General features: G+C 27.8%; 1 protein-coding gene across 2 annotated transcripts in view; it reads left to right on the forward strand.

The window, feature by feature from the left end:
- brp (bruchpilot) overlaps window positions 1-15,360 on the forward strand; it is a 205,482-nt gene that overhangs the window by 65,701 nt on the left and 124,421 nt on the right. For both annotated transcript variants that reach the window (XM_065510616.1, XM_065510617.1), the window contains one exon: window positions 118-173. In XM_065510616.1, coding sequence (XP_065366688.1) covers window positions 118-173 — 56 coding nt within the window. The remainder of the gene's footprint in view (window positions 1-117; window positions 174-15,360) is intronic.

Genomic DNA, 15,360 nt, shown 5'->3' on the forward strand with positions numbered 1-15,360 from the left:
TCAAAATAGCAAACAAATATTAAATATTTTATGTAAATATCTACACATATACTATATTTTTAATCACTTTAATTTAAATATTAATTTCTATTTTAATTTTTTCGTACTGAAATCTAGGCAAAGAAGAAGAGCGTCAAATGTTTCAACAGATGCAAGCCATGGCCCAAAAACAGGTAATTAATTCAAGACTATAATCAATTATAATTTCAATACCAATACAAAATTATTTTCGCAAATTAAACAAATCTCATTACAACTAAATTACTGCAGTAATTTAGCAAGAAATTATCAAAACTAATTTTACAATTTTGAACGAAATGATTTCAAAAAAAAATAAAAACATCTCAACTCCTCTTACACAAATTTTTATTATTTTTTTTCATTTTGGGTTTTTCTTACGTTGAATTTGATTTAACTTTTTTTACTTTCTTCAATAAAATTGCATAACTGTGTTGTTTCATCACATTACAAACATTTTTATAGAAACAAAAAAAAAATCTAACACTTTTAATAACTATTCAAATTTAACAGAATGATAAAAGTTTATCAATTTATTTCTTAAGCAATTTTTCAAAAATTAATTAAAAAAAAATAAACAACAATTTCCTTCAAAACTCAAACACTTGTATTGTAGAAGTTGACAAATTAGTTTAAATAGTTTTGATTTTGTTTGAATAAAAAAAAACCAATTGTTATAATTTTTCTTGTTATTTAATGCTACCTTGAATTATTTGTTTTATATTTCAGTTAATTTTTTTAGAGCTTTTATTTTTCTTAACATTTATATGTATTTATGTGTATTTACTTTGTTTATAATTTAAATATTTGAAATGCTAATTTCTATAACAAATACATTTTATTACATTTTATTTTGAAAGAGAAATTTTACAATTTTTATACGCACATTTTTTTTTGAATTGAGGAACACAAAATATCTTTATCAGCATCGGCATCATCATCCTCTTCCCCAGTATGTATTATGTTTTTTTTATCATCATTATTATCATCATGTTCTTCATCGTAATGTTTTTTAGTTTGTCTTTTCAAGATGATAATTTTTTCTGTACACAGATTATTATGAGACTTGTCTTGAATTGAATTGCATAATTTAAATATAAAATACAAACAAATACAATTTACATCTTTACATAAACAATTTGCTGTTGCTGCTTTAAAGAAAACTGAGAAAAAAAAATATTTTTATTTATTTTTTTTTTTTTTTTTTGGAATTCGAGCATTTTAAATTGCATTTCAAATGGGTAAATACGAGTAGAAAGAAATGTCATAGAAATCGTTAGCTTTTAGATATATTATATTCATTATGATTTTAATACATATTACATATCGTCAGCTTAAATGCATTAAGCTCTAAAAGCTTATATTATAAAATCAAGCTCTAACTAACATTTGAATAATTTATCTGAAATGTATTAACGTTTGGTCAACACTATAACTCTACAAAATTAGTTTTATTTAATCATTTGAAAGCCTCATTGATCTTCACTTTTCTTTCTTAACTATTCCCAGCGAAAAAATATAGCCGTACATTTCTAAATTTTAAAAAGTTTTTTAACAATATTATGGTCACTGTAATTATATAAATAAACATAATATGTTTAAGTTATCACTCACATGATTGTATTAATCATTTGCATGATTGTGGTAAATACATCCTGGCTGTTAACTGAAAGGGCAAAACAGTTTCTGTCAGTTGACTCTTGTCAAAATTTGAACAAACTGCGTCATTTAGTTTGTGTTTGGCAGCAATTTACCTCTTGACTTGACTTGAGGAGAAATTGGACAAAAGTGAATTTCATCTGCTCATTAAGTATTATTTTTTGAGAAAAAAAAACATTTCTCCAACCATGGCTAAACTTGATAAATACTATGGGAACTCTGCACCATCAAGTTCAATGGTAGCACAGTAGTTCACGAAATTTCTTAGTGCCGTACAAGCATGTAAGATGCCGAACGTTTTGGACGCCCAGTTGAGGTCTATACACCCGAAACAATTAAACAAATCACAATGTGGAGTTGCACAGTGGGGCAGAATCAAAATTTTTTGGAAATAAATCTGGCATTCCTAAACGGCTAGTCCGATCGGGATATAATTTGATTTGTACGTAGGCAATGAGTATTCGAGTTTAAGTTATTAAAATGGAACCTACAAATACTCCAGGTACGTCGCTATGAGGGCTCAAAGTAGGGTACATCGACATGTAAAATTTTTAAACACGTGCCATTTTGTTTGTTTCCCATCTGATTTCAAAGATTTTTACATTTTTGGGAAGCGCTCGGCAAAAATAAGTGCAATATTTTTGAAGGACGGAGTTTTAAAATGTTATATTTTTGAATCTAGTTGAGATATTGACTTGAAATTATTTTTGTAAGACCAAAAATTAAATTATCTAAACAAAAAAAAAATAGTTTGAAATAAATGTGGATCAAATTGTTCCTTTATTTATTAACAGAACTAAATGAAATTTTCAACGTTTTTTAAATTTGTCATTCTAAATAACAAAGTGTAAAAAAACTCGTCAAAAGGTCAAATGGAATCCCGCAATTCCTAAAAATTGGAGCGATAATCCCAAAAATACTATTTTTTCCATTTTGCTCATATGGTCCACATTTCCTTCAGGGCTGGGAAAATACTTTGGGGATAAATAGGAAACATATCAAGGTTTCCAAGGCTGCTTTCCATTAACATGTGACCCAAAATTGAAATTTTGATAAAAAAATAGGTCAAATTCCGAAGGGCGTAAGGACGACATATTCGAAAAATAGGGCATGTTTTTTATACCAAAATGTTCTCCGTAAAGATACCTTAAAGAAAAACATAAAATTGTTATATCTTCTTAAAAAGTTTTTTTTATAATTTTTTTAATTTTTAAATTGAAAATCGTTTATTTTTGAATCCATAATAGATATTGATCTGAAATCTATTGTATACATATAATTAATAATTAGGTTTAGGCGTTTGCTCACAAAAGGGTGCACACATGTGCAGTTTCAGTGGCAAAAATCCATGAACTAGGCTACGAAATGCTCCCCCTTCTCCGGATTTAGCCCCGAGTGACTATTTCTTCTTACCAGACCTGAAGAAATGACTCGGAGGAAAGAGATTTGACTCCAAAGATGAAATAATCACACAAAAAATACCTATATTAAATGTTTGTCCTTACAAATCAGCCCACCCTAAATACATACTTAATTACAACAATCATATATATGATTACTACAATCATGTAAATGGTTAATTAAACATATTATGGTTAGCGCAAACATATAAATAATTACAGTGACCATAATATTGTTAAAAACTTGTGAAAATGTTATGGTAAACTTGTGCAACGAAATTTTTCCCTGCGTGTTCCTAAGTTAACAAAAATATTAATGTGTATTTTTACATGGCTTTCATAGAAAAATAAATTGTTTCTTTGAGAATTTGTAAAGTGAATTTTGGATTATTGTGAAACAAATTGGATAACTTTAATTTGTTTTAGTTAAGAAAGAGGAAAATATATTCCCTTCGTATACTTAAATATGTTGTAAATTTATGTGTGACAAAATTTGTTTTGCACTTTTTGGATTTTCGATGCTCTCAAAGTTCAGAAGTTGCACAATATTATTTGAAGTTTTGGGTACGATTTTCTGAAGTTCTACTTAAATTTTTTAATTTCAGAAAAAGAATATTTGGTAAACTTTTGCTACGACTAATATTGTTTTAAATATGTCATAGCATATAATGGTCCATAAAAAACTACAACATGTTAGCAAATTTCCAATAATAATGCTATTCATTTCAAAAAAAAAGAAAATTACACTCTGATTTTTTACACTTTTTTTTTAATTTTAATTTTTTTAAAAAATTTTAGCTGGTATTTTAACATTTGGCCATTGTTAGCTATGACCTTTTGCCATCTTTCTGGCAATATACGGATTCCGACCCAAAAGAACTGCTGATATTGAGGTTAAGAACGAATCAAGCGTATTCCATTCGGTAAAGGCTCCCTGTGGAGGTCTGGCCAGATTTCAGCACCAAATATTATGACATATTATTATTATTAAATATGTCATACACCAAATATTACAATTCATAAATTTGTGAGTAAAATTTTGGATATTTTAAATAAAGGATATATGGAATACTTTTGCCAGAACTAAAAAAACGTAAAATTTCTAATGTCATAACACACTCCATCAAAAACAACAACCTGTAAGCCAAATATCCATGTCTGAAAGTGTGGCTTGCATTACTTATTATAAAAAAAATCAAAATCTACCAGAATGTTTATATTTTCATTGAATCTATTACAATTATTTTATTTTGGAGTAAAATTTTGAATATTTTAAATAAAGGATATATGGAATACTATTACAAGAAAAAATTGTTATAGCGCAATAAATTCCATCAAAAACTACGACCTATAAGCTTTAGTTCGTTTATAATTTGAGAGTCTAAAATTTATTTTTTCTTTAATAAGTTTTATAACAACATTTTTAAATTTATGCAAAGCTTTGGAAATTTTAAAATAAAGGATATATGACACACTTTTGCCAGAACTAAAATTGTTTAAAACACTTTATTTCATAACACACTTCATCAATAACTACAACCTGTATGCAAAATGTCCATTGATATTAAAAAGTCTAAAGTCTTCATCACATGATGAGAATAAATTCCTTAAAATTTAAAAAAAGCTTCAAAAGTTTTTATATGTCCATAGAATTAATTACAATTCTTAAATTTTAGAGTAAAATTTAAAAAAATTAAATAAAGGATATATGGCACACTTTTGCAAGAACAAACATTTTTTAAAAATTTTTATGGCACTATATACTCCATCAAAAACTACAACATGTAAGCTTAAGTTCGTTTAAAATTCACGAGTCTAATTAATAGATCTTATCAATTATTATAAGAAACATTTTTTCAAATAAAAAATGTACACAAATCTTTATAATTGTACGGATTTTAATGGTATTTTGTAAATTTGATGTAAATTTGTGTTACTTTCGAAAGAGGATATATGAGCAACTTTTTTTATGTTTCAAATTTTGAAAAACTTTTAATGTCATTAAATACCCTAGTATAAACTACAAACTTTATGCATATATTGATTTTATATTAATAAGTTTTGAGCTTGTTTTAATCAACACTTTGAAGAAAAATATGGTTAAAAATTAAAAATCGTTATTTTTTCCATACATAATCGTTTTTATAACAATATTTATAAATTTACGCGAAGTTTTGAAAATTTTAAAATAAAGGATATATGACACACTTTTGCCAGAACTAAAATTGTTTAAAACACTTTATGGCATAACACACTTCATCAATAACTACAACCTGTTTGCTAAATTTCCATTAATATTTAAAAGTTCAAAAAAATGATTTTCATCGCTTATTATAAGAAAAATGTCCTTAAAATTTTAAAAAACTTCTAAAGTGTTTATATATTCATAGAATATATTACAATTCTTTAATTTTAGAATTAAATTTTAAAAAAATAAATAAAGGATATATGGCACATTTTTTTAAGAACAAACTTTTTTAAAAAATTGTTATTCCACTTTATACTCCATTAAAAACTACATCCTGTAAGCTTGAGTTCTTTTAAAATTTACAAGTCTAATTAATAGTGCTGATCAATTATTATTAGAAATGTTAGAATGAAATTAGAATGTTTTCAAATAAAAAATGTACACAAATCTTTATAATTGTACGGATTTTAATGGTATTTTGTAAATTTAATGTCAATTTGTGTTATCTTCAAAAATTTTAATAAACTGTTAATATCATTAAATACCCTAGTATGATCTACAAGCTTTTTGTATATTTTGATTTTATATTAATAAATTTTGAGCTTGTTTTAATCAATACTTTGATGAAAAATATTGTTAAAAATGCTTATTTTTTCTATAATCAGTTTTATATCAATATTTTAAAATTTATACAAAGCTTTGGAAATTTTAAAATAAAGGATATATGACACACTTTTGCCAGAACTAAAATTGTTTAAAACACTTTATGGCATAACACACTTCATCAATAACTACAACCTGTTTGCTAAATTTCCATTAATATTTAAAAGTTCAAAAAATGATTTTCATCGCTTATTATAAGAAAAATGTCCTTAAATTTTAAAAAACTTCAAAAGTGTGTATAATAATAGAATATATAACAATTCCTTAATTTTAGAGTTAAATTTTCAAAATTTTAAATAAAGGATATATGGTAGATTTTTTTAAGAATAAACTTTTTTAAAAACTTTTTATGCCACTTTATACTCCATTAAAAACTACATCCTGTAAGCTTGAGTTCTTTTAAAATTCACGAGTCTAATTAATAGTGCTGATCAATTATTATAAGAACAATTTTTTAAAAATAAAAATGTACAAAACTCTTTTAATTTTACAGAATTTAATGGTATTTTCTAAATTTAATGTCAATTTGTGTTATATTAAAAAAAAGGATATATGAGCAACTTTTTTTCGATTTCAAAATTTGAAAAACTTTTGATGTCATTAAATAGCCTAGTATAAACTACAACCTTTTTGTAAATTTAGAGTTTATATTAATAAGTTTTGAGCTTGTTTTTAGCCATACTTTGACGAAATTATTATTCCAAAATTAAAAATCTTTTATTTTTCGTAAAGTTAGTAAATTTAAATTGTTTCGAAATTTTCAAATACCGGATAACTCTCAAACTTTTTCCACGGTCCATATATTATAAATTTTTAATTTTAACTAGAATGCGGATTTATATGTAGACTAATTATCTTTACGAATTACGCATTTTGCATTGATTTGTTATGCATGTCGCATGATGGAGGCTCCAAAGCTTTTGAAGTTAAGCAAGTATTAATCTCAAGATATTAAAATAAACAAATTTATCGTTGTCTCAGAAGAACAATAATAATTTTAAAATTGTAACTATTTCATTGTTAGTACATATAATTTAAAGTGTAATATCTTTTTTCTGCACAAAAATAAAAGGGCATACTTTGTAAATAAAAAGGATAATACATTCATCAATATTAATGAAATTTAACAGTTTTCTTGAAAAAACATTTACATTCTTACAGAAAATTGTTTTTATATGCTTGCAAAACATTGATGTAAACATTAGTTTTCTTGTCATGATTTTGTTTAATATTTTGAGTTTTATTTACAATTTGTTGGCGTTTTGTTTTCATAAATAAAGCAACAATAAGATATTAAATTGGAATTAAACTATAGTATGACTTCATGCTAACATTTATTTGTATATGTATGTTTGTCTGTCTACATATACAAGCATATTAGGAAGCACTCTTGTTGATGGAACAAAAAAAAAGTTGTCAATGTCACTAACTTAAATGTAAAAGTATAGTTTGCTGTGTGACATCAGCCATAAATCTTTGAAAGGATTTAGAAAGTCTTAAAAGAAATTTTCAAACAATTCTTACCATTTCAAAGATTAAAATGTTTCATAATATTAAATGCTTACAAAATATCCATGTTGGATTCTGGGGAAATGTTTTTCTAAAGAAAAAATATTTTAAAATGGTGACCTTATCGTAATTAAACTTAAATTTTTGCGGGAAACATGGATAACTTATTTGTCTCCTCGGGAGCATCGAAAATACAAATATAGCAAAATAAGGACACCCTAATATATATGTTTGTATGTAGTATATGTCTCAGTTTTGTTTTTTCTATTTACGACATTATCGTCGCATTCGTCTTCTAAGTAAGTTGGCATCAAACCAACCATTTGATTGTGTTTAAACATTCCAGCAACTAACAAAATGACCATTTAAACATACAGTTTGTCATGAATACACATTTATTTGAGTCACTTAAATATACAAAATATTCAGACACATGCACGCACACAAACACTAATTCATATACATATGAATACATATATGTATGTATGTATTTCCAGCGGGAAAAAATTCGGTAAAGAGGCCTTCCTAAAGGCCTTATTTTGTAGATACAAGGCATCCCATACGCATTGGAAAATCGTTTCACGGCGTGACATTTTACATGGCCGAAACGATGCTTGAACGCTACAAAAGAAAATAATTTTTGCACCGAATCATGACTTGAGATCAAAAATGGATCCATTACGATAACCAGAAACGTTAGAGAACAAATATCCTAGGGTTGGACCATAAAGCCCAGCGGAGTAGTCTTAAAACTACTCCATCTACCACCCCAGGGGATTAGTTTTGCAATCGTGTTAACACGAAAATAAGTCGTTTAACTACAAACTCTTGTTTAACAATGACATATTCCATGACTGCATTACATTGGAGCATGTTGTAATTAGTCCATTGTTACTTCATTTCATGTAAAATGGATCAAGTAGTCCAATATTATTTTCAAAGTAAGGTAATATTTGGTCGGACCAAAAGGGTCCTGTCTATTATGAGCTGCTGAAATCTGGTCAGACCATCACAGGGAACCTGTGTCGAATGCAACAGTTTCGGAAAACAGCATTGGCCGGAAAACGCCCAGAATATTTGTAATGAAGTGGTTGGGAAGTTTTACCTCAACCGCCTTATAGTCCAGACCGTGCCCCGCAAAGTGGGCATAACCAAAAATATTTTTGGAAATAAAGCTGGCATTTCTAAACGGCTGATCCGATGAGGATAAAATTTGTTGTTTCCCATTCGATTTCAAAGGGCGTACTTTTGGCCGAATGGACTCGAATTTTATTTGTAAGTTAGAGAACTACATTACCAATAATATATTTTATATAGTTTTTATTCTTTTAGAAACTCAATTAATATGTAATATGTATGATCTTTATTTATTCTAAATAATAAAGAGTAAAAAAAAATTGTCAAAAAGTCAAAGGAAATTTCTAAAAATGGGAGCGAAAATTCCAAAAATGGTATTCTTTACAATTTTGCCCATAGGGTGCACATTTCCTTTGGGGCTGGAAAAATACTTTAGGGATTGATAGGGACACATCAAGGTTTTCAAAACTGCTTCCCGTTTTCTGATTACAGCTTTGGGAAATTATTATTATTGCATGTTTTTTTATACCAAAATGTTGTCCTTCTACAAAATCTTAAAATTGTTATATGTTTTTAAAGAAAGTTTTTTTTTTAATAAAAAAAATAGTTAAGTCACCTTTTCTCCAAAAAAACAGAAAAAATCTACTATTTTCTTGATTGAAAATCGTTTATTTTTTCATTGGTAATTTAGTTGTCTAACTCGGTCCAAAAGTAGCCATATATTTTTAAAAAAGCGGACCAAGTCATTTAAAAATTTAAATTTTGAAATGACTATAACTCGGAAATATAAGAGATAAATAGCTCACCCAAGCCGAGCGTTGTCAAAGAGTATAAAAATCTTTGAAATCGGTTGGGAAACAAAAATATGGCACGTATTTAAAAATTTTACATGTCGAAGATACCTTATTTTGAGCACCCATACCGCCGCCCCTGGAGCATTTCTAATTTAAAATTTTTAAACTTTATCCCGATCGGATGAGCCATTTAAAAATGCCAGATTTATTTCCAAAAATGTGCCACGCCCACAATTACCAATAGTTTCATTTAATTTGGGTTAATGCTGATGTTTGTTACATGCTAAAATATACCAATCTTAAATTATACCAATCTGCTCAGAATCACTTTCCATAATTAGTCATAGTCACTTCCGAAAATCATTTTAACGTTTATAGATTTCTTAAAAATGTTGGTATTCAAATAAAATACAACACAAATAAATTTCATATATGTATGTATATAGAAGACATGCCACTTAATTTTAAAAGAAAACTGTTCTTCTCGGTGTAGGGTATCATATGGTCGGGCTTGACCGACTAAACTTTCTTACTTGTTTGGTTTCAATACGTTTACTTTTGAATGGCATTAAAATATTTGAAATCAGTGTTAACAAAAAAAATTGACATAGATAGTTATATAGTTTCCTATATACAGGCTTTCAAGGTCAGTGATTTGATGTAAATAAAAGATTATTTATATCATTTTCAATATAATCCGACGTTTCGTTGGTATTATTTCCAACTTCTTCAGGGATTGAATTTTATTTTAATCTGGTAACATTATAAATATACAAAAGGAAAATTCTGGTCAATAACAACAATAATTATAATCTACATATTCAACAAATTTACTTACATATAATCTTTTTTGTCAAGTTTACATCATTTATAAAATATATCACAGTTTTTTGTATAAGTGGACAACACAACACAAAACTTAAAAATATTAAAATAAATGTATGCAAAAATAAATAAAATATCACAGTAAATTTGTCTTATTCGATCACAGTTGTTGTTATTACTAAAATATTGCAATGGTGTAGATTGCATTTGTATTATCTTTATCCTCTTTTGTATTTATTGCACTTTCTGATTTTTGCTGTATTCTCAAGCTCTCCAACGTATATCTCTTATTTTCCCTTTTTTCCTTATCTAAAATCTTCACTCTTTCAAAGTTTGGTTTGTGTCCGTTTTCAATGCAGTGTTGTGATAGTGCAGTTGATTGTTTTTCTCTCTTTATGTCCGCCTTATGTTCATCTATTCTCACGCCTAAATTTCTCTTTGTTGTGCCAATGTACACTTTCCCACACACCTCACTGTCTCCGCCATCACATTCAATTTGATACACTACATCACCTTGTTCTCTGCACTCAATCTTCGTCTTTGTTTGTGTAAATAAGCTGTGTATTGTTCTGTTTGGTTTATGTGCAAATATTATTTGTTGGTCTTTTATCATCTCTCTCAATTTGTTGTTCTCAGTTAGTCTTGGGATAAAAGGTATACTGTAATATTTGGCGTTGCCAGATGTGTCCTCTTTATCATTTTCCCGTGAAGAATTATCATTACTCCCATTTTTGACCTTAATTATCAGTTTATCCACTAGATCATTTGGAAAGTCATTTTTCTTCAGTATAATCTTAATTTTCGCCATATTTCCTATTTCAAATTGTCGGTCACTCATCTTCATAACTTTGTTAATTAGATTCATCGCTGTATTCATCTTTTGTCTCATGGGTTGTGTTGAGTGGAAATTCAATAATCGTCCAGATGCAATTGGTTTCATATACCAATCTGTTATTATCTTCTGGTTATTCCTATGTATTCTCATATCAAGGTATGGTATGGAGTTGTCCGTTTCTCTCTCCAGCGTAAATTTCAACTTGTTGTGATATGAGTTAAATGTCTTTAGTATCATGTCCTCATCCTCATATTTTATTATAGCAAATAAATCATCGACATATTTTGTGATGAGTTTTATTTTAATATTTTTCTCCTGTAGCTCCGCTAATGTTTGATCCAGTAGGCAGTCCAATATTATATCAGCAACTGTCGGTGATAAAGGATTTCCCATTGGCATACCATATGTCTGGTGGTATAATTTGTCGTCATGTACAAAATAATTATTGTCATTCAAGCAGAATTGAAGTATCTTCAGAAATTGTGTTCTTGGTATTTTGGTGTGATTCTGTAGTGAACTCCATTTTGCCATAATATTGCTTATAGCTAGGTGTATAGGTATGTTTGTAAATAACGATACCACGTCCAAAGATATAAGGATCTCATCTTCGTCCAATGTAAGTGTATCCAGTTTCATCTTTAATTCCAGGGAGTTCCTTATATTATATTTTTCCTGTATAATGTTCTTCAATATCTTCCCAATATGTTTCGATAATTCGTAACAGGGTACTCCTACCGATGATGATATTGGACGAAGTGGATTGTTAAGTTTATGGATTTTAGGAAGTCCATAAAGCCTGGGGGCCGTTGCTGCGTTTGATGTTAATACTCTCTTATCATAAATACTTATATATTCTTTCTTATATAGGTCCATAATAAGATTGTTGTTTGCCCTCTGTAATTTTTGTGTCGGGTCTATCAAAATTCGTTTGTATGTGTTTCTATCTTTCAATAACTCATCCATTCTCTCGTAGTAGTCCTTTTTGTACATTAAAACTGTTGACTTTTGAACTAGAACTGGTGGAACTACACCATTTCCATTTTCAGAAGTTTCTAATTGTATATTAGAAATGTTTAATTGTATTTTAGAAAATTCCATTTGTGTTTCAGAATTTTCCAATTGAATTTCAGAAATTTATAATTGTATTTCAGTATTTTCCAATTACATTCCAGAAAATTCCAATTGTGTTTCAGAAATTTCCATTTGTGTTTCAGAAAACTCTAATAGAAATACCAATGGAAATTTCTGAAATACAAATAGGAATATCTGAAATACAATTGGAAATGGAAATTGCTGAAATAAAATAAAATTTTTTTTTAAATGGAAACATCTGAAATGTAATTGGAATATTTTGAAATAAAATTAGAAACTTCTGAAATGCAATTGAAATGGTGTAGAACTATGAACTAGATGTTTAGAGGAAATTAAATTCGAAAGAATAGAATGAAGTAAGTTGATATAAAAACAAATAAAGTGAAACCCCAGTCTTAAAAGGAGAGGAAGTATGTATTGACTGGGATTCTCAGAGCCCTGTTATCTATAATAGCCAGCATATTCTCCTGATAGTAGATTGACAAGTTCATATCTAGCTAAATCCCCCTTAAGTCTTTCTTGAACTTCTTATGCGTAAAGGCAAACTACACCATTTTTCATTGAAATTGAGAAAATTCCAAATGAAATTGAGAATTTCAAATTGAAATTGAGAAAATTCCAAATGAAATTGAGAATTTCCAATTCAAATTGAGAAAATTTCAATTGAAATTGAGAATTTCCATTTGAAATTGAGAATTTCCATTTGAAATTTAGAAAATTCCAAATGAAATTGAGAAAATTCCAAATGAAATTGGGAAAATTCTAAATAAAATTGTGAAACATTATATAAATTATTTTAAACTAAAAAAATAAAATTAACGATTATATCAGATGTGGAAAGACCAATTTAAATTTATTTTGTCGTAGAAAACATGATTGGTCTCGTGTTGGATCCCGAACAGTTCTTTCGATACCTACTTCCCGTAGCCCCGACATCAAAGCAACACTTTTACCACCAATGCTTAACCCTATTGAAATAATTTGGTACAAAATCAGAAATATTGTGAAGTCAAAGATGAATATACCAACCTTAAATCCTCCTAATGTAGGAGAGCAGAGGATTTTATGTTATCAAGAATTAATTAACGATTCCAAGTCCTGTATAACTACTGGAGATTGCAGTAGAGCTATACAACATCATTCCTCTAAAGCGCTTTGGAATTGCAAGATACGCCTGTTGGTCAATATGACTGTGTACATATGTTTTTTGTATAAATATTATAATATTTATTTATGTACAGTAAAATAAAATTTTTTCAATTTCATTTGGAATTTTCTCAATTTAAAATGGAATTTCTCAATTTCATTTTGAATTTTCTCAATTTTATATTGAAATTCTCAATTTCATATTGAAATTCTCAATGAAAAATGGTCTAGAACGAGTATTGCATCGCATCTTGTAGAATGTATAAATATGACTTTTAGAAGGCCTACAAAGTAGAGCCCTATAATTTTTTCCGCTGGTTTTATATACAAACACATACATACTCACATATATTTAAGAATGTATTCGTATATTTGAATATAGTACATAACTATACCATGAATGAGAATGAATGAGTTTGTTTTTTTGTGTTCATAACATTTTTTTATTAGATTTTCTTGCTGTATTTTGTATGTGTTTGAATTTTTCGTTCATAATCTTGAAACACGCATCATTGTATTCGTATATTTTATAAAAAAAATGTATTTCGAACAAAAAAAAAGAAAAAACAAGAACATATTATTCCATTACAAAGTGAAATAAATAAAAGTTTATTCGTTTTTACAGGATTTGTTGTAGCTGTGTGTAAAGAGATTGTGTTCTGTTTTCAATTTTTTGCTTTCTAATATTGTATTTTTTGCTGGCTTGTAATAAACTTTCATGGTGCTTTTAATAGCACTTCTATGTTAAAAAAAAGTACAACTGAAAACTGCAAAAAAAAAAAACAAGTGGGTACCCCAATTTTTAGTTGTTATCCTTGAAATGTATACTTAAACATTTATACAAACACACACTCACACACACTCAATTTCAAACATTGGTTTCTTTATACTCATATTTTTCGTTTTTCCCAACAATTACATCCTCCAGGGAAATTGGGGTATGAATGAATGTACGAACGAATGAATGAATGGAACAACTGTAAAAATGTTTAATGTCACTTAAAACCAGCCATTTATAGCAAAAATTTCGTATGCATGAATGTAAATGAGTAACGAAATGTAACCACGGCATGAATACAATAATCACTACAGACCATCCACAAACACACGTTCCACCACCAGCCACCAAGAAATTTATGATTAAATAATAAAACAAAAACAAGAAATACATTTCGGTGGTCACACAATGCGTATGAGTAATTGAGACCAACTCAACAAAAATTACACAACAAGTATACGCTGGGTAGTCCAGAATCCTCTACCCTCAAATGCCGCTATACTAATGTTTATGTTTAATTATTTGCTGTAGAGTGTGTGTGTTTGTGTGTTTTGTTGCAAGTGTGGGTTTTTTTTGTCAATTACTCGAAAAGTTTACAGGACAAGTGAGGACAATGTGTAGGATGCAGGAAATGTTAAAGTTCATGAATATTTGTAATTGGGGGAAATCTCTTTATGATTTAGTTTAATGTTATTATTATAATTATTATTACTAAGCATTTACAAGGCACTTAAAACTCCATCAATTTTCAGTGTAAATCTTTCATTAAAAATCTGACATTTCTATTTTGTTAAATAAATTGTCGTAAAATTTGTTCATTATAATATCCGCTCTTAAGCCTCAAACATCTAAAAATGATTGCAATAATTTTTATTTTTTTCATTATTGTCTATAACAATTTATAATTACATTGTGTTACAGCGAACAATTTTAATAGCGCGAATGAGAACTTATAAAATTTGTTTTGGAAACTTGGAAAATACTCCGGAAATTGTGAGTTCTAGTCAAAAAATAACTTTTTCTGCTTCTCACTCTTAAAAAATCAGGATTAATAGTGGTCTTTTTTGCACTTTTTTTGGATTTTTGACGCTCCCAAGATATAAAATTGTCTCCGTCATCATCAAAAAATAAAATACTGAAATTTTATCAAAATCGGATAACGTTTAGAGATTCCAAATATTATTTGAAATTTTAAGCAATATTAAGAATTTTAACTTTTTTAAGTGAAATTTCAGTGTATGACTGAAAAATTCGAGATTTTTTAAATTTTGTAGATTTAATTTTGAAACATTTGTACAACATAAATTTCTCAAAGTATTGGCCATTGTTAGCTATGACCTTTTCCCATATTTCTGACAACATATGGATTAAGAGTC

Source organism: Calliphora vicina, chromosome 5 (genome assembly GCF_958450345.1).
Source record: "Calliphora vicina chromosome 5, idCalVici1.1, whole genome shotgun sequence".
NCBI lineage: Eukaryota > Metazoa > Arthropoda > Insecta > Diptera > Calliphoridae > Calliphora > Calliphora vicina.